This window comes from Epinephelus moara, chromosome 10, assembly GCF_006386435.1.
Source record: "Epinephelus moara isolate mb chromosome 10, YSFRI_EMoa_1.0, whole genome shotgun sequence".
NCBI classification, from domain to species: Eukaryota; Metazoa; Chordata; class Actinopteri; order Perciformes; family Serranidae; genus Epinephelus; species Epinephelus moara.
The window spans coordinates 33,342,411-33,361,349 of NC_065515.1; the positions used below are offsets into that span (position 1 = coordinate 33,342,411).

The 18,939-nt window shown below is 42.3% G+C and overlaps 1 protein-coding gene across 3 annotated transcripts in view; it reads left to right on the forward strand.

Annotated features, from left to right (window-relative positions):
• Positions 1–18,539, forward strand: part of kdm4b (lysine (K)-specific demethylase 4B) — a 57,799-nt gene extending 39,260 nt beyond the window's left edge. Inside the window, exons 9-22 of one of the 3 annotated variants that reach the window (XM_050055649.1) lie at positions 645–841; positions 941–1,188; positions 2,036–2,286; positions 2,715–2,871; positions 4,167–4,327; positions 4,601–4,796; positions 6,546–6,622; positions 6,912–6,967; positions 7,353–7,461; positions 11,850–12,038; positions 12,517–12,693; positions 13,222–13,341; positions 15,020–15,112; positions 16,436–18,539. In XM_050055649.1, coding sequence (XP_049911606.1) covers positions 645–841; positions 941–1,188; positions 2,036–2,286; positions 2,715–2,871; positions 4,167–4,327; positions 4,601–4,796; positions 6,546–6,622; positions 6,912–6,967; positions 7,353–7,461; positions 11,850–12,038; positions 12,517–12,693; positions 13,222–13,341; positions 15,020–15,112; positions 16,436–16,879 — 2,475 coding nt within the window. In that variant the 3' untranslated portion in view covers positions 16,880–18,539. The remainder of the gene's footprint in view (positions 1–644; positions 842–940; positions 1,189–2,035; positions 2,287–2,714; positions 2,872–4,166; positions 4,328–4,600; positions 4,797–6,545; positions 6,623–6,911; positions 6,968–7,352; positions 7,462–11,849; positions 12,039–12,516; positions 12,694–13,221; positions 13,342–15,019; positions 15,113–16,435) is intronic. The other 2 variants (XM_050055651.1, XM_050055650.1) reach the window with 2 other exon arrangements.
• Positions 18,540–18,939: the final 400 nt, after the last annotated feature.

Below are 18,939 nucleotides of genomic sequence, written 5' to 3' on the forward strand. Positions count from 1 at the left end.
GTGGAAGTTTTCCTCTTAATAAAATGAATAAAAATGAATAAACAGAGAGCATCTGTCTTTTCTGAGTTTTATTGCAATACAGAGTTCACATTTGCAAAGGCTGGCAAAGATACTGAAAGAAGTTCAGAGGAAGGTACTTGTACAGACAGGTGTGCGTCAATAACATCCCTAGCTCTCCTCTTAGCAGGTGACTTTTAATAAACACATTGTTTCGTCTCAACATTCACAGCCTTATGTGTAGACTGTGTCTTTTGCTGCGTATGTTTACTGGGAACCAAGAGAGGTAGGTTGAATCCAACGACTTGGTTCTGATAGGGTGGTTAAACACTTGCACAGGGGAACAGAGAAATGCTGCTCCTTTGACTCTTTATCAGAATCCTAAGTGGGCAAGTTTAAAAGGTTAAAAATGCCAATACCGTTACCTCCTTTTTTTGATCACCCACTGCAGATTTTGTTAGACAGAAATCTGTAAAGTGTAACTACAAGTAGCACCTGCTCCATGTGCAGACAGACGCCAGTGTTCTGCCACTGTAGAGGAGTAGGCGTGTTTGTTTACAGTGGAACATAGACTTTGCTTCATGCCTTACCTGCAGCTATTCTCTGCTCTGAAGTCACCTCTTCCATATCCACTTGTTTTTCTCCAGTGTACCTGTCGTAAAGACATGGTGAAGATCTCCATGGACGTGTTTGTGCGCTGCCTGCAGCCTGACCGCTACGAGCTGTGGAAGCAGGGCAAAGACATCACAGTGCTGGACCACCTCAAGGCCACTGTGCTCAGCAGCCCCGAACTAGAGCAGTGGAGGGAGCATCGTGTAAACCACCGAGCGAACGTCCTGCGAAGGTAAGTGATAAAACTTTCGCTTCCTCTGCTCTCGAATGGATGCAATTTATATGTAGTATATGAATTTTGTTATTTATCTGTTTTTGGGCCACACACCAGGGCCATGCAGAAGATGAAACAGGTTCGTCGACTGAAACTGGAGGAGGTGAAGGTGCTGGCGCAGGAAGGCATTGAGCTGAATGCTGCCGAGTACCAGCGTCAGGTGGAGGAGCGCGAGGCCCAGCGGAGGCAGGAGAGAGAGGAGCGTCTAGCCAAAGAGGCCATGATGACCCTGGAGGCCATGGAGCGTGAGGAGCAGGAGGCCGCAGAGGCCGCTGCTAGAGCAGCAGAGAACCCAGCTGTAGAGGGTGAGGATGATATGAGCAGTAAGAGACTGCAGTTTGTTTGTGTAAACACATGAAACAGGTAGTTGCTTTATTTTGAATTAGAGGTGTCACCGCAGACTTTCTTGAACGTTCTGCAGCTGCAGCATCAAATATGGGTAACTCAACTCAATTTAACACTTGAGATGGAGCCCTACATCATCAAAACTCATCATGTCTCAGCTCAGCCCCCAACCCAGTAATAATCCCAGTACCTTACATTTTCACCCTCCTCTATATTTTGATTAGCAGTCACTACTGTTAAAGGGATTGTTGTGTTAAAATGCTCATGTGCTTGTAGCTGTCAAAACATAGCGAAGTATACGCACAAGAGTGACTGTAGAGATATTGTAATGATAGGGGTAATGATAAAAGCCTGGAGACGTATTAGGCTTCTCTCTGTGTCTCTGTGTGTCTGTAAGTGACAATTAGACACCTCCCAGTGTCTGTGTAAAAGTATCCAATTTGCATATCAACTGCATGACAACTGTTGCCAGGTGAAGACTGTGAGTGTGTTAAGGCGGGTGAGCAGAGATCGAGGAGGAGAGAGTGTTATGACACCCAGGAAAAGGGGGAAAGGGAGTGCTGTAGCCCTTGTTCTGACCTTGCTGATAAGCATGCACCGGTTTGTAACGAAGAATGATATTCAAGTATGAGCTGCAGTGAAAGCAATTTTTCATATTCTCATGTGTGTCTTCCTTGAGTGTACATGGAGGCTCTTGTTTGCAAGCAATAAATAATCCTTTGGAGTATTTAATTGCTTTAAATGTCTGTTTTCCAGGACAGCCATCGCTAGTGGTCTGATTTTTTTTTCTTAATTTCTTTGTGTCAGCAGAAGAACCCGAGGCCAAACCGCAGAACCCGACGGAGGATACTGAGAAAAAGAAGCAGAAAAAGCAAAAGAAGATGTCAAATAGCAACAACTCCATCACCGGGTTTGAGGCAGCATTCGAGCAGTTTGCTACATCCGGCATTAAGAATTCAAAGAACACCACGATCAGTCACCCAGAGGTGGGGAACCCTCTGACTCCGAGACAGAGTGACATCCCAGCAGACAACAAGCTGGATGTGAGTGCCACCCAGGTTAGATTGTTCAGCTTTAAGGCAATTAGATTTGTCCATTGACTTGTAACTAAGTGTCCAGCATGGCATCACATCTTTATTAATCTCAAGCTACAGTTGTTGGTATTTACCGCTGATCTGAAAGAGTTTAACCCTTCAATTCAGATTTTTTTTCTGCCAGAGTTGCAGGTAAAGCCTGTTCATTTAGCAAAGCAAAAATACACATATTAAATCCACATGAATATCTTTCATTGATGATTAATGTGATATTGCATAACAAATTAGCCTACATGTAGAAAAAAATGTATAACACATTTATATGACAAAAAATTTACAAAACAACTTTTGAATATATTGAAATAATTTATTTATTTGCTGCTGCATATAGAAATGTTAAAAACACTTCATAATAAAATAAGACAATATGAAACAATCTTGTGTTTCATCAGGCATGCTACTCCAAGGTGAAGATGCCAAAAGAGGTGAAGATACCAAAAGAGGTGAAGAAGCCAAAGGAGGTGAAAAAGAGCCGCCGTCACCCCCTCAGCAAGCCGCCCATGCGCTCCCCTCTGTCCATCCTCAAGCAAGACCCCACCAGCGACAAAGGTGCGTGGCTTTGTGTCTGTCATTGCACACTTTTCTAACCTCGAGTGTATTTTATTGTGAATGATGTAGTCTTTGTAGAAGTCTTCTGTTAAATGGGTGTCACACTTCTTTAATGAGTTGCAAAACCACTTAAAAGAATTTGATAACTCTGGAAGTCAGTTGAGAAATACACCGTGAGGTGCTGTTTGATTTCTCCTTGAAATGAATAAAGGTATGGTAGAACAAGTGAATTATAGGAGAATAATAGTTGCCATGAAAACAGGTACATTTAAAGATGGAGATTATTCACGCAGATTTACCAAAAACATGACTTGCAAGAAACCTTTGTCAGTTGACCCCTGAACTGACCATTATTCAACTCTCGCCCAGGGCTGAACTGGCCATCTGGCATACCGGGCACTTTCTCTGTGGGCTGAGGAGGCTTTTGGGCCGACACAACAGTCCTCTTTTTGTTGTTTTTTTTGTCTGGGCCAAAATGCCAGGGTGATTTTTTTTTTTGTCCCAGCACTGTTATCGCCATCCTTCTTTTTCCCTCCGTCCCCCTCATTATTCATCCCACTCATTGTCCTCTCCATCACGCTACTTAAAATGAAGAAGACACCATTTTTGTTTTGATTATCGATCTGGGGAAAGAAAAACAAACAGGACTAAAGCTCCCTGTGGGGATAATGAAATCAAGACTGCAAGGCATCTTTTCCCTCCCCTCCCTTCCTGTCTTTTTTCTTTTCATTTTCTGACTGACACTTATTGATCCAGGGATCATGACTTCCAATTACCTGCTTTCAAAGTCACTTTAAGTCGGCAGCAGGGCACCTGACTCAGGGCTTGTCCTTCAGAAGGGTGGATGGGAAACAAGGAGAAAGAGAGAGCTGGTCGAGGAAGAAAAGAGAGAGTTAAATGGCGAGCTTGTGAAGAGTTCTTCCTGCCTTCTGTCCAGGTTTAACAAACGGTCTGGATCAGTAGCTTCAGGGGCTTCACTGCGAAATTGATTCCAGGCCCACAACAGCGAGTTGTTGATGCCTGTGCTATTTGTGTTCATCAGCCAATTATATCAGTAGTGGTGTTGTTATTGTCTGGAACAGAAAGTGCTATTTGTGTCTCTTGGCAAGGGCTCCCTTCTTAAAAAACATCCTTGTGCTTTTCCAAAAATGCTTCACATGCATTCCAGACAAAAATAAAATCATCACCAATAATGAATCTTCCATCATCTCTTCAGTGTGTGCAACTTACTTCTGGTTGTAGATGTCTACTTGTGGAGCAGCACACCTTTAATGCATTTTATTTTTAACCCACAGAGCTGTCATCCCCCATGCCGCTGGACAGCGACATGAAGAAGCAGGAGCACCTGTGGCAGAATCACTCCCCCAACTTCCTGGCGGAGAAGGCCTTTAATGCTGCAGTGGCAGCACTCCAACCACACTGCGCGATCTGTTCACTCTTCTGTCCCTATACAAAGGTACAGACACACTGCAGCAGAGGCACACGTGTCAGTGAAGGAGTAAAGGCAGTGATAGTCGTAGCTGCTCCAAAAATCAGTAGTTCAGTAGCAGTAGCAGTAGTTTAGATGTAGCTGTAGTAGTGGGAGGACTGTGACAGTATAGGTAACTCTCACAGCTACAAATTACAACAATTGTGAACCATAAAAGCAAAGAAATTTTGATCCTCACTTCATCCCAGCCATAGATACGACCCACTAACTGTGCCATCTTCTCTCCTCTGGCCTCTCCAGGCACACAAAGATGTTATTCTTGCAAAGGACAACCAGCGCACCTCCCTTCCCCGTCTGACTCGTCCCCTGGTCCCAGAGATGTGTTTCAGCATTGGTGCAGGCAACACCGAGCCTCCGCCCACCAACTATCACATCGGAGAGGACGGAACCAGTCCTCTGCTCTGCTGTTCATCTTGCCACATGCAGGTTCATGCCAGTAAGTATAAAACCTTCACTCCCGTAAGAAAAGGATGCTGGCTGTGTTTGAGGAACACTGGAACCAAATGTAGTTTGTTCAGCCTGGTTTGCAGTGGAGTAATAACTCCTGGGGACAGCTGTACCAGCTAAAAGGGCTTTTCCCTGCAAATCTAAATTTTTTTCAGATGAGCAGTAAAAAAAAAAAAATCTGAGCACAACAGATACGCTCTTAATGAAAAGTCAACACTCTTGCAGCTGCAGGAAGCTTTTTTAAATCTAAGCTATTAAGGGGAGGCTGCAGCTGCAAACATACAATAAAAACAAACAATTGTAAGGCTTAACTATGTAGTTAACATTGCAAGATGCATAAGCAGGCAGTATATCTAATGTCTTTTGCTTAACAATATGAACAATATGAAGTGGATTTAAAAAAAGAGGAATTGATATTTCCTTTCTGTTTATTGTTGTGGAAAAGTTCTGTTTGATTCAGTTCAACTGGGAGACTCTCAGCTGTGGGCACACTGCAGTGTTTGATTTATAGCACTCTTGGTCTCAGCCAGCTACAAGCCCATACATGGACTGACAAGCTGTACCGACAGAATCTACTGGGCGTTTTGCTACTCCTCTTCACTTTCTTTTATCCCCAGACCCCTGAGAATAGTGTTGGAAAAATAGGAAGCACAGAACTGGTCAATCCCCCTGTTGCCACGCTCAGCGAGGCTTCCTAGTTTAACTCTCCTTGACTCGGGTTAAACTAGCTAAGAGGCTGCTCATGCAACGCAAAGGCCTCTCTGAAGGCAGCACACCATGAACGTCCCCAGCTCTTATTTACTCTGCTTTCCACACTTAACAATTTTTCACAGAGGAAGTCGACTTTTAAGGGAGTATGGTTTCTGTCAAAGCAAAGTGGGAGAGGATGGGCAGCTTGTTAACTCTGTGTATGAGTGAATGAGCTCTGTGCGAGTTGGTTCCACTTCCAGTTGTCAAGTGTTAGCGTCCGTTATCTAGACTAAACAAAAAAACAACAACATGTTTTTAAAAATATATATCTATTAATTTAGTGGCAAATGTTAAAAAATAGTTATATATCATATATATATAATATTAGAGCAATGCTTTTTTAAATGTCGGCACATGTGGATGTGTTGTGTCAGGCAGCACATACAGTCGGATAAATTACAGCATGGACATGTACTCAGTCAGTAACACACACACACACACACACACACACACACACACACACACCAACTCTCCTGGGTTCTTATTATCCCTAAAGCTGGAGTGCACCTTCAAAAAGGCCAGTTCATTAGTCATCCAGGGATAAGCTGAACTCAGCTGGGGAAGCAGCGCTGCTATTGATAAGAGGACATGAAGCAGAAAGAACTCCTGTCAGAAACCCCCAGCTCTGCGCTCTATTTTTTTGCTCTTCATTGTTTTGAAGTGGACATTCAACTAAAAATCATTCAGACCTGTCTAGGTGTGACATGAACGTACAAGCCTTTTGGTCCAGAAGCTCAAATTGGAGATGGTGACGAGGAGTTACATAGAAAACGGTTAACGAGCAGGTTTGGTGTCAAGCGCGTAGCAATTATAAAAATTTAGAAGCACTCACTAGATATTGAGTTAATGCTAGAGCTTGACTCCAGTTGCCATGGAGCCCAGTCTTACCTAAAATAAATGCACTTCATCTAAAAGGTGCTTTGGAAACATTAAATGCTAAATGTTATAGGAAAGATATGTGAAACCATAAATCTCTCCTCTCTTATAGGCTGTTACGGTGTAAAGCCAGACGCTGTGAGGGATTCCTGGATGTGCTCCAGGTGTGCAGCAGGAGCCTGGATAGTGGTGAGTAGCAGCAATAATTTATGCAAAAAAACAATGACACACATCTAAAAGAACAGTTTGATCTTCTCCAGGAGTATTAGTATCAGAATTGGACAAGAATCTGAACATATAGGTTTCTCAGAGTTAAAATCTGCTGTCATAAAGATTTGATCAAGTTCACCAGCACCTATGACAAAAGACAAACCAAGGTATTGTTCAGGAAAAGACTGAATTGGCCGCGATCTGAGAGCACAGAAGATCTATGTGACCGTGTCTTCTGTCTTGTGCTCATTTGCATTCTGTTTTTCAGGAGTGTTGTCTCTGTAACTTGCGGGGAGGAGCTTTGAAGATCACCACAGACAACAGGTTAGCTGCATAAGCTTTGGTATTCTTGTTGCAGTTTTTTTTGCATGTGGAAAAACACTCACAATAACAAAAATATTATTTAAATTTCAGTGGCTTTCCATTTCCAGAAGATTTCTCTGATATAGTTCGAGTTATCCTTAAAATATTCCATACGTAGGACACGATTGTAAAATATGATATCCACAAATTTTCTAACAAATCTACCTCTGCAGTCTGTTTTTGGAACGGACTTTGTAAATCAAGCGCAGAAAATACAGAATGCAGAGTTGACAATATTTGACCACCACATTCAGTGAAGTTCTCTGCCTTGTATTTCTAGCAGTGCAGCTTCTGTGGGATCTTCAAAAGCCTGAAGTTTTTATGGTCTCTCTTTCTCTCTGTAAAGGTGGGTCCACGTCATCTGTGCCATCGCTGTGGCCGAAGCTCGCTTCGTCAACGCCATGGAGAGGGAGCCAGTGGACGTCACTGCCGTTCCAGATACACGTAAGAATCTGGTAAGCTCAGACAGCGACAAAGTATATTAGTCTCTCTCATTGTGTGGTGTGATGTGACAGCATTTAATCCCAGTCACAATCTTCCTCTTAGGTGAGCAGCAGTTGTCTTTACTTGATTAATATAAGTTTAATACAACACAAATCTGATATCATGCTTGTATGCATGGACACAGGCCTCCCAAAAACTTAAGTACCATCACATTCGCCCGGCTTTATACATCATACAGAATCAAGTATAATCGCACCACCAGGGAGGAGGCAAAACAATGTTGTGTAACTCTCTGTCCAGACTGTTGACCACATAAATCAATAACATCATCAAGGTCTTCATCTTTTCTCAACCTCCAGATACCCAGAGCCTCCCCACATAAAGCATACTAAGTGAGAACGACTCTTTGGCCTCTCAAAATATCAGACTGTGGAAACATTGCACAAATCACGCATACGATGCAGTCATCCTTCATGCCTAAGAAATTTCTACCACACTGACTTACTCACTGCAGAGGTTTCATTTCTTTTGTCTTGTCTCAGCTTTATGGAATTCTCTCTTTCTCTCACTCATACGGTCTTTTCCCGCATTTAAGCGAATTCCTGTCTTTTCTGCTCACTGCCTCTGTATCTGTCACTCTCTCCGTTACCCTCCCTCCCTCCCACGGTTGATGGATAGATTGTGTTTTTGGGAGCCGTGGAGAACATGGGGTAAAACATATGTGCTGAGGGGAATGGCTGAATAATCAGCTGTCATTTCTCACTGCGCCAAATGAACTGCATCGATCCCGTGGGCAGGAGGCAATTTCCCCATTGCTGCCGCGCCTTTGAACACAACCCGTCCCCTCCCTTTCTTCTTTTTCTGCACCCCTCCCTCCCAGTCTCTGCTCTTTCACCATTCACATGATCCCACTTCACAGACACCGGCAGTGCTTGCTGGTGCATTATCACAAATCTACAAATAATGTCACCCCTCCCTTCTCTCTGAATAATCTATCAAAGACAATCTGGGTGACATTTGCATCCGAGTGCTGTCAAAGCAGGTTTCCTCCCGTCTCTTCTTAAAAGGCCATGAGAAGAAGCTCTGCGGTCTAATGATTCGGATGACTGGGCTGATCAAATGTGAATACGCACCCTTGGAAACCAGTTAATATTGCACCGTGTTCAGCAATCTGTGTTTTCCCTCCATCTTTGAACATTTAGTTTTCAGGGACAGAGAGATTTCACACCGGCAGCTTTTGTCTCAGTTGTTTCAGAATTCCTCAGCCACAGTAACACTGCATTCCTCAAAAATGTACCTCCCCCAAAGGTAGTGTTGCATCTTGCGCCTGGAGGCACTGCGATTTCTGTTCTTGCAAGAAAACAGCCTCAAGCTTGGAAAAGCAAGCCGCTTAAATAAATCATCATACAATCTTTAAAACTGTTTTCCACCAACCATTCCAGGTCCATTCTCCTGTCACATACAGCAACACACAAGCCAACACACTGACAATGATTTTATCAGTTGTCATAATAGCTATTGCTCTAATTATGGAGTTTGTTTTTTTGTATTGATGCTACCAGGGGACAGGGCCAAAGTCAGACCTTTTAAAATTCTACTGATGGAAATGTATGAAAAAAGCTGACAATAAATGAGGTCGTTGTTGGTTTGCTGTGCCCTCACGGCAAGAGGGTTCAAGGTTCGAAACTGCTGGTCAGCTGTGGTCCTTCTATGTGGAGTTTGTTTGTCTTTGGGTACTCCAGCTTCCTCCCACAGTCCAAAGACATGCAGGTTAATTGGTGACTTTAAATTGCTCGTAGGTATAATTGTGAGCGTGAATGGTTGTCTGTCTCTATGTGTCAGCCCTGTGATAGTCTGGTGACCTGTCCAGGGTGTATTCCACCTCTTGCCCAATGCCACCTGGGATAGGCTCCAGCCTCCCTGCAACCCATAAGAGGATAAGGGACATACAGCTAATGTGTCTCACAGCTAGACTTACCCATGCTGCTCTTGGTGTCATGTCACTGCCTGCCTGTGTTTTCAGGAGTGGGAAAAGTATCCCAGCCGGTGAAAACTATAAAACCATACCAGCCTGTGAAGTATCACACAGCACAGCCCCCGTTAAGAGCTGTTTTTCCTACACCACTACAAAAATGAAGTATTGACACTTTAATAAAGAATTTTTATTTTTTATTGATCGGCCATGCACTGTGCTACAGCTGCTCGCTGTGTCATTTGTCAAAAGGAGGAGGACGGAGAAGGAAGGATAAGAGGGAAAGAGAGGGAGTGTTGAGACACAGAGTGGCGATGATAGATAATCACAATAAAACAAGTACACAGAGAGATTCCAGTCACATAAGATGAGGCAGCTGAGGCATCTGTTAAAGCTGGTCGGAGTAAAAGGTCGAGTCTGTGTGTTCAACCAAAGTATGTTGTAATGAGTTAAACATATACAGCATAATTCCACTTTCCTTCTACCCATTTTATTTCCTGGCAGGTGATTTCTTTATAGATAATTGTTTTCATTAGGATTTTGAAAGGAGATAATATTTCTGAAACACACCCACCCTGGTGTATCGAGAAGATAACTCAGTTTGACAGGCTGGTTTCTTCACATGCTGCCCTTCTCTTTCCCTGTCCCTTGTTCTCTCTGTTACAGCCAAATTGAGGAACAAGTACAGGATGGGGAAAGAAAGCAGAGACAAAGGGGGGTAAACATGGAGGGTTGAAGGCTTTGAATTAAATTGAAAATGAAGAATGAATGTTGTGGGGTTGCGTGTGGCACATGTCAAGGTGTCTCAGTGGAAAGTAGACCAGGTTCCCGGCCAAAGGCGAAGATTTGGTTGGCTGGTGGTAATTTCACACTCAGGATGTGGGGATGGAATGAAGGGATTTGAAAAGGAAAGTGCTTCAAGGGGGGAATAGCAAATTCCTTGTATGATTTTGCAAGAGTAGGAGTTGAGCAAGTGATGCAAGACACCAAAAAAGGATGCAGTGGGAAAAAAAAAAAGAAAAAAAAAATGTTTTGAATGTCATAGTGACGGTTCAGGCAGCTGTTATTAACAAGTTGTTCTTAAAGAAAGTGATGACATTTTTCTGTGGAGGCTGGAAGAGAATCTCACCACGCTGTTGACACTGATGACTGCACAAGCATGCCTTGCGCTACGCTGAAAACATCCATTATATTTTTAATGAGTAGAAACCTGTTAGAGTACCAGACAGAATCAAAGATGTAAGAGAGGAGAAAATGGTTACGCAATTGATTCCTCCGCCGTCACTGTTTCACGAGATGCCCCACAATTCCTGCAATTTGAGTACTTGCTGGAGTGAAAGATTGAAATGGTTTTTGTGGATAAATTATACGGAGGTCAGGTACTAACTTTCTTTATAAAGAATATTCATTGTCAATTTGATGCTGATTGTGTGCAGACTTCTGACAATTCATCATCACTTTAACTTTTTTAAGCTTCTCGTGGTTCTTATGAATATTAGAACAGCCTCAGTAGGACTTGTTATTCTTGTCACGAAAGCCCCAACATGATCTCCACCTTAGCAGCAGCAAATTCACCCAAACACAAGACTGAAATATGTGCTTTGGAGGAGGATCTGTAATTGTGAACACCAGTGTTAACCCATCTACCAGTACCTTTGTGTTTTTCCTTTGGCACAGGCTAAACGTTTACATTCAGTCATTAAAAGAAACCGGACGTTGCTTATATTGTGCAACAGTGTGAACAGTAACACCAGTGTAACACTCCTGTGATCCTTAAATGTCTATGAAAGACTGCACTTGTAAAAATAAGTGAAGAATTAGTCTCCGACCTGGATCACGAAATTGAGCATAGCGTTAGTTCAGGCAGGACACAATGTCAAGCTCAGCTCACATCCCAGCTACACCAGTTGATGTCAAACAGCCCAGCAAACTGATGGAGCAGCTGTTTGATTGGAGGGAGTCAGCTGATAGATCACATGATTTCTTTCTTTGCAACCAATGGACGAATCTCATTCAGGGCACCCTATTTAAACTGCTCTGGACTGCCTACTGTTGCTGCTTCCTCTATAAGCCACTTTGCAACCCGCCTCCACCCCAGCTCCTCCTTTTCATGTTGTGTCTGATTTAGTGTTATTTCTATTGGTCATTGATGCTGCTCTGTTCTGTTCCTGGGAGTCCTTGCTGCTGCTCTCTCTGCCTTAGGCCTTCCATGTAGGCACATGGAAGGGCAGAGAGGTTTGCTCTCTCGACCTTATGCTTTCCATGTAGGCGTGTAGAAGACACTTTCTGCGTAGGCCCAAGGAAAGGCAGAGAGGCCCCAGAACAGAGCCATACTGCCAAATATTAAACTGCAAATGGAGATAAAGTTTTCTTTGACTAAAGCGTTCCTGACTGAACTCAAGTATTTGGTTTCTGTTTTTATTGTAGAAGTGTGTGTTCTGCCATGGCAAGACTGCCAATCAGAACCGCGGTGCCTGCATCCAGTGCTCATATGAGAACTGTGCCACCTCCTTTCACGTCACCTGCGCCCAAATCGCTGGAGTAGCCATGACGCCTGCAGACTGGCCCTACGTGGTGTCCGTCACCTGCCACAAGCATAAAAGGGTACCTCAGAAGGTAAGTGCAAAGAGTCAGCTGAAATAATCAGCTAACATAACAAAAAGTAAAGTAGAGAGTGACTGGTTTGACTCGATACACCATTCTTGAACTTTGTGATAGTAAAGATGGATAACAGGCATCTGACCATAGAAAACAATTACTCAGGAACCACACAAAGTACATAAAGAGCATGATTTTAATGTATTTCAGAGCCCCTCCCCACACGAACATGTATTGCTTTACGACTAAAATCCTATTAGCATCACTCTTGTTTTATGTTAATGCAAGCTTGTCTCTCTTCTTATTCAGGTTTTAGTCATTTGAGGTTTCCACACTGACTTCCAATGAATGAAAAGTTAACCTTTTAGTTCTTCTCTCAAGAGAGACGACTTTCTGTACGACTGCTGATTGCAATATTTGCTGGATGAGCACACACAAAGTGTTGTGAGATTTGATCCTGTCTTAACCTCAAATTATCTGTTTTGTCTCCCTCCAGCCTCGGACAGCCCCCAAAGGCCCGCAGCCTCTGATTCTGGGCCAGAGGGTGATTGGTCGCAACAGTGATGGCTGGTACTACCACTGCACCATCATTGGCATGGCAACGCAGACGTTCTACGAAGTCAACTTTGACGACGGCTCATACTGTGACAACCTGCACCCAGAAAACATACTTGTGAGTGCTTTTACAGCTCAGATACTCACCTGTGTACAATTTATAGAGATACCTCGAACAAAGTTAAAGCCACAAGGAAATATCCTAGCAACTGTGACATAATTTTTTACATAACTGTAATAATTAAATCCTCAGAGGATTAAGTTGAACTGAAAAATAATATGCAAGAACTGTTCCGAGGAGTCTAATATTGTAAAATAACAAAACTTAAAAGCAGTTCCAATCGTGTAAAGGTGAAAGGTCTTCCAACTTAATTGAGCAACTGGGAAAAGCCTGCCATCACATCTTTTTTACTCAAAGTTCTTTATTCTGCATGTTGAGTCTGTCTGTGCGCTGCCTCAGGACAAGCTCTTCTAATACTCTTTGTAAATCAGGGGTTCATCAGTGTTTCGTAAAATGACGCACGCAGATCTCTCAATTGTCATTTTCTGCCATTCTCCTCTCCGTCTCCTTCACATACTCTGTTATTCTCCATCTTCTTCCTCTTTGTCTACATCCTGTTTCTCTTCCTCCCTCCTCCTCATTCAGAGTCATGACTGCCTGCATACCGGTCCTCCTGAGGTGGGGGAGTTGATTGTGGTCAGTACGCCCGAGGGACAGGTCGTCAACGCTTCGTTTGTCAGACAGCACACCCACAAGTTCTACCAGGTGAGGAAAAACACAACTACTAGATATTAGTGTCACTCACTTACAGTCAAACCTGCTTAAAATGTGTGGTCAAAACTCCACAGTCAACAAGATCAAAACTAGAACTAGAAAATCAGATCTGTGGCTGTCACTTCATTGGAAAAAATCTCAGTATAGATTTGTGAATCACATAATTAATAGGCAAATGTAAAGGAATAGAAAACAATCACATTCCTGAAAACCTGTTGTTCAAAGGTCTTAAAGCAGTGTTTCCAGTTCCCAGCTGCAGAGTGTGTAAATGTATTAACTTTCCACTTTAAAAATCATCTCTAAATACCGTTCTACTAAGACGGGGTACAGAAAAACCTATTAGGCGAGTACCCTGTGAGCAGCGGCATCAAGTACATACTTTATCTGATGCTCTTCTGCAGAGCGACCTGAAGTGATTGAACCTGTGAACTTTTGGTAACAGGCTGCTCTGAATAGCTCCTCTGCCACCCTCTGGTTTGGTTTCCCCAATCTGGTATTTATCAATGTGTGAAAAGCTTGGCTGCCCTTGTAGATTATAGCTGAGCATTTTGATACAGTGTGGCATTAAAACATAAAGTGGAGGGATTTAGCATCACTGGTGCATGGTGGGGAATTTATGGAGCAAATATGCAAAATGTTTACAAAGTGGAAAACGCAGAATTGAAAAAGATGATTCTGGGACTGGCATCTGGGGAGGCCATCTTGAAAGTCACTTACATACATAGATGCAGGAATGCATTAGCAGATGAGCTGAAGTGAGGTTGTTTATCCTGTATGCGTGACCCTGGTTTTGTGTGCACGTCTGGAAGTGTTTTTACTGACACGTGCACACACACACAGAGCAGGGGTAGTCTTTATGGAGGCTGCGTCATATCCCAAACATCAGCTGCTGAATCCTGTCTGGCTCATGCAGTCTCTGTGTGTAGAAACATCAGTTAAGTATTTAAATGTGTAAAATATTGCACCAGTTTTCTAGAGTTTTTTTTTCCATTAACAGGTGAGCTTACAAGGACACATTTATTCAGTTTCTCAATCTTGCTTCCCCAGATGGCATATCTGTTATGCACCACACACTTACTTCTTGTGTCTGTTTTTCCAATGAGTTCCTCTTCAGAAAGTAAATCAGTGTCACATCTTCCCCCGCTCTCCTCATGTCCCCATGTAGCCCGCTGGCTGCAGCACTGAGAGTCCTGTTAAAGATGAGGAGAGCTGTTGTAACGAATTAAAAACAAGCCTCTAGCCGGTCACCGTGTCAGAGCTACAACCCTGACCTTGTCTTTTTTTTTTCCCCTTAACGTTGATGAGATGCTCTCGTCCAGTTGGTGATCAGCTTCAGGGTTCAATGCGACGGTCAAGGACATTTTGGTGGTTGTTGATGGAACCTTTTTTTATGGTTGAGATCCCATCTGTAACTTTCTGGGTAGAAAGTTGTACTTTTGCTCACTAAGCCACCCGGCTACTCTTTTCTTCACTACCCACGGATGTCTTCCTCTGCGATGTGAACAGTAGTTTCCTGCTGATGAAGCATTTAGTAATTGTTATTGGTTGAGTTTATTGAGACAGTATGTTTTTACTCTCTTGCACATGTGCCCAACTGTGCTCTTTACTCACTGGAGAAAAACCAGTTGGAAATGTTTGTTTCTCAGTGTTTCATCATATCTTCCCCCAGGTTGAGTTTCTGGATCAGAGTCAGCTGATACTAAAACACTCAGAGATCCATCAGCTGGACCTGGAACTGCCCAAGAGAGTCCGAGCCAGACTGGTGAGTATTGCTCTCTACTGTGCTCACACACCACACACAGGGCGCTCTGTCTTATTTTTATTAAGAGGAAGACACTTCAGTTTGGCAGATATTTGGATCGGATGACACATTAGATTTCAGAATTATTTGCAGAATCAAATGATAAGAAAGGGCGGCCCCAACAGTAGCTTGTATTGTTCAATAAAAGGACACGAAAGTAGTTGCAGATAAAGCAACTATTTATTCAAGCAAACAGCCAACGCTTTGCAGCCCACAGAGGATAAAGGCTTGTTTGTGGGCCAAAATGTGTAGGTTGTTAGTTTTAATAAATATCTGTTGTATCTGGTAAGAAAAGTGTGCAGATACACTAAAATGCCAACAAAGCTTTCCATGAATATTTGTCTCAGAAGTAGGCTGAGGTGACTTTTTAAATCCTAATCAATTGTGAAGACACTGCACACAGCACATTAAACTTATTAAATAAAGTAATATTAATGATAAAAACACACTGGGAAATTATTTAGATGCCCAAATATTATTATTTCCAGCTTAAGTATTTTGGCTGTGTCTGAAATCACTTTGTCACTCACTACTACATATATCATGGACACTTAATAGTGAACAGTAAATTGAGATTTTGGACACTAAAAATCATTTTTGCATTTTCACTGACAGATGTAGAGATACACAACCTTAATTTTGTCATCTATAAAATCTAGAGCACTGCATTGTGGGATTACAAGCAGAAAGTAATGTACTACTTGTGTAACTGCCACTTGTAAACTAGTGCACTGCTCCTCCCATGGACACCAGGGGTTTTACAATACATGTATTCGCAGTGAACTGTTCAGTACGAGGCTCTCAGTTCAGTACTCACACACACACATACACCGTTCACACACAGTGGGTGAATGAATACTGATGCTAAGCGCTCTAATGTCAGTAGTAACATCGTCTTTAAACAGTAAGGAAGAGGTTATGTTATGGATGGCTCCAGTGTGTCCTTGAGATCGCTTTTCAGCTCACCCAAAATGTCCAGAACCCCTTACCTCCTTCTTAAGTGTTGCCCAAGGGACCGATAACAATATCTGGTCTGCAGATCTGAGAGTGCAAGCAGGAGTGTAGGGGTAAGAAGGTCATTCATGTACAATGGGGCAAGGCCACTCAATGATCTGAATACAAGCAAAAAAAAATTAAAATCAATTCTAAACACCACAGGTAACCAGTGTAGTGTACTATACAAAATGAATAGATTAAACAAGAATTGCATTTTCAAGACACAGTTAGAAACTCCTGACGATCCTCATGTGTACTCTGCCTAAGTCTGTACTTGTCTGTTTTCAGGCCATACCTGTCCCACAGGAAGAGGTTTCCTCAGCAGATGAAGCTCAAGCAGCCAAACGTCGCTGTCTGCCCTCAGGCTCAGCCGCACCTGCTGAAACCCCCATGGAGACAACCGACACAGCCGCCTGCCCCCTAACTACAGCCCCGGTAGCAGCACCAGCAGCAGAACATCACAGTATTAATACACTGCCGACCTCACAACCCCTATCCCAGTCCACTACGACCACACACGATGCCCCCGCCCCAACCAATGGTATTAAGATGGAGGCAGAGAGCCCGATGGACACGAGCGTCGCCCTCACTGACGCTCTAACGGAGTCAACCCTGGCCTCGGACCCCACGCCTACTCCGCAGACCCCTTTTTCAGTCGACGTTTCCTACATGGAGACCCTCCTCAATTCACATTTCCCTCAGGACAATAGCCCCAACGCAGCCCTGTATTAAAAACCAACTCCACTATATTATTACTTGGCCAATGGAGGCTGAGCCAATAGGAAGTAAGCTAATGGAGGTGGATTCTACTGAGTGCTGTGTTAATGGACAAAAACATTTCCTCCACCGGCTCTGAGAGCTCACTGCGGAGCAGGAAAAGACACACAAGCACTCTTTTAATGCATGTTACTTTTTCTATTTTTGAGTTAATGTATTTGCTGTGGTGCTTTGGCTTGCTCTGAAGCAGCAGCTAAGGAAGGCTTTTTTATTTTTAACATTATTATTATTTGTTGTTTTTTAGACCTTTTGGGGTTTTTCTGTTTTTGGTCAGCTGCTGTGCTTTCCTCCTCCATCTTAATATGAATACATCTCTGGGTGGTATCAACTCCATACCTCGTTGCATTAATAAAATAACAGCACACTCCCATTATCTTTTGTACAGGAAGCTAATTACTATGACAGCCTCTCAGCATTGAGGCCCCAGATGGACTTCACCTCTTTTTTTTTCCTTTTTTCTAATTCAGATAACCAGCAACAAAATATCTATTTTTCAATCCAGCCACTTGTGGCTTTGAAACTGTTTGGTGGAACTGAAGTGTCACATTATCCATCTACAGGATATTTTCCGTAAGGTGTTTTATTGTTGAACTGCAAGAGGTAAACGGGGGAAATGGGGTTAAAAAAAAATGTATCGTAGGGGGAACTCAGTATTTAAATGTGTTAGTCATATATTGAAAGAATTATTTGTAATAGAAGAAACATGTTGAATGCAAACACTAGTAGATTTGTCTGCAGGATGCATTGAATTTTTGTGAAGATGTGTCACGGTAGTTAACTGATGAGATGTATTGTCATTATAATTCAAACTGTCATTTGGCAGCTCCACTTTTCACACCCAAAACTGTCTCAGGGTTCCTACATGTGGAAAATAAATTTCATTTTAACATCAAAGTCTTCACACAGTTATGAGAGTACAGAACAGCCAGGCAAATATTCCTCAGTCACAATTGGCACTTGAATGCTTATATTGTCATATTTGCTCCTGTCAACAGTTTGTCCACTATGATGAGTGATAAATTTATTTACTGTCACCATTCTCCTATTATCACATGAACTGGCCAAATCATGAGGTCAGAGTCTGGAAAATGTCTGCTATTTGGAAAAAGTCAATTATGTATATGTAGGAACCCTAAAATCTGGAAATATTTTGTACCATTCTTGGTTTAAATTGTATGTATAAGTCAATATTGTATATTATTAATGTCTGTTTTTTCTATTACTGTATCCTTTCTATGTTCATTTTCAATTGAATTCACAAACTTGGCTGATCTAAAACAATAACTTTATTTTTGACAGATTTTCACAGGCCTATTGCTCAGTTTGTACTAGTACTTGTACATCTTTCGTTTTCTGGATATGGCAATTTTTGCTTCAGAGGTGCTACAGAGACATTAAACTACTGATGAACTGAGTTTCTCAACACTGTCACCATGTACATACCGCAGGCCTTGTGTATTGTGAATCACATTTGTAAATGTCCCGCATATACCTTTCTTTTCCATTTTTTCTGTCACCACAACTGAAATGTTGGGACACAAACGTGTTCCTGTATCCAAATGCTATCCATCAAAAAAAATCTTATTTCATAGGGATTAAAGTGGGTTGCTAGTCGCCAGCTCCTCTGTGTTGTGTCTGTTCAGTAGCCAAGAAATTCAAAAAGCAGTTTCATGGTCAAAATAATTGAACTAATGATGGAAGGGTAAAGAAAAAGTCTCTTCAGTATGTAGTAATATAAAAAAGCATATGTCATTAACAAAGACATAGTATAGTCTGACATTAAAAATGTAGTGAAAAAGTCATAGTATAGTATGTCATGAAAAATGTCATCAAAACATCATGGTACAGTATGGCATGAAAAATGTAGTAAAGTCATAGTATAATATGACATTAAAATGTCATCAAAAAGTCATAGTATAGTATGACATTAAAAATGTCATCAAAACGTCATAGTATAGTATGGCATTAAAAATGTCATCAAAAAGTCATAGTATAGTAAGGCATGAAAAATGTAG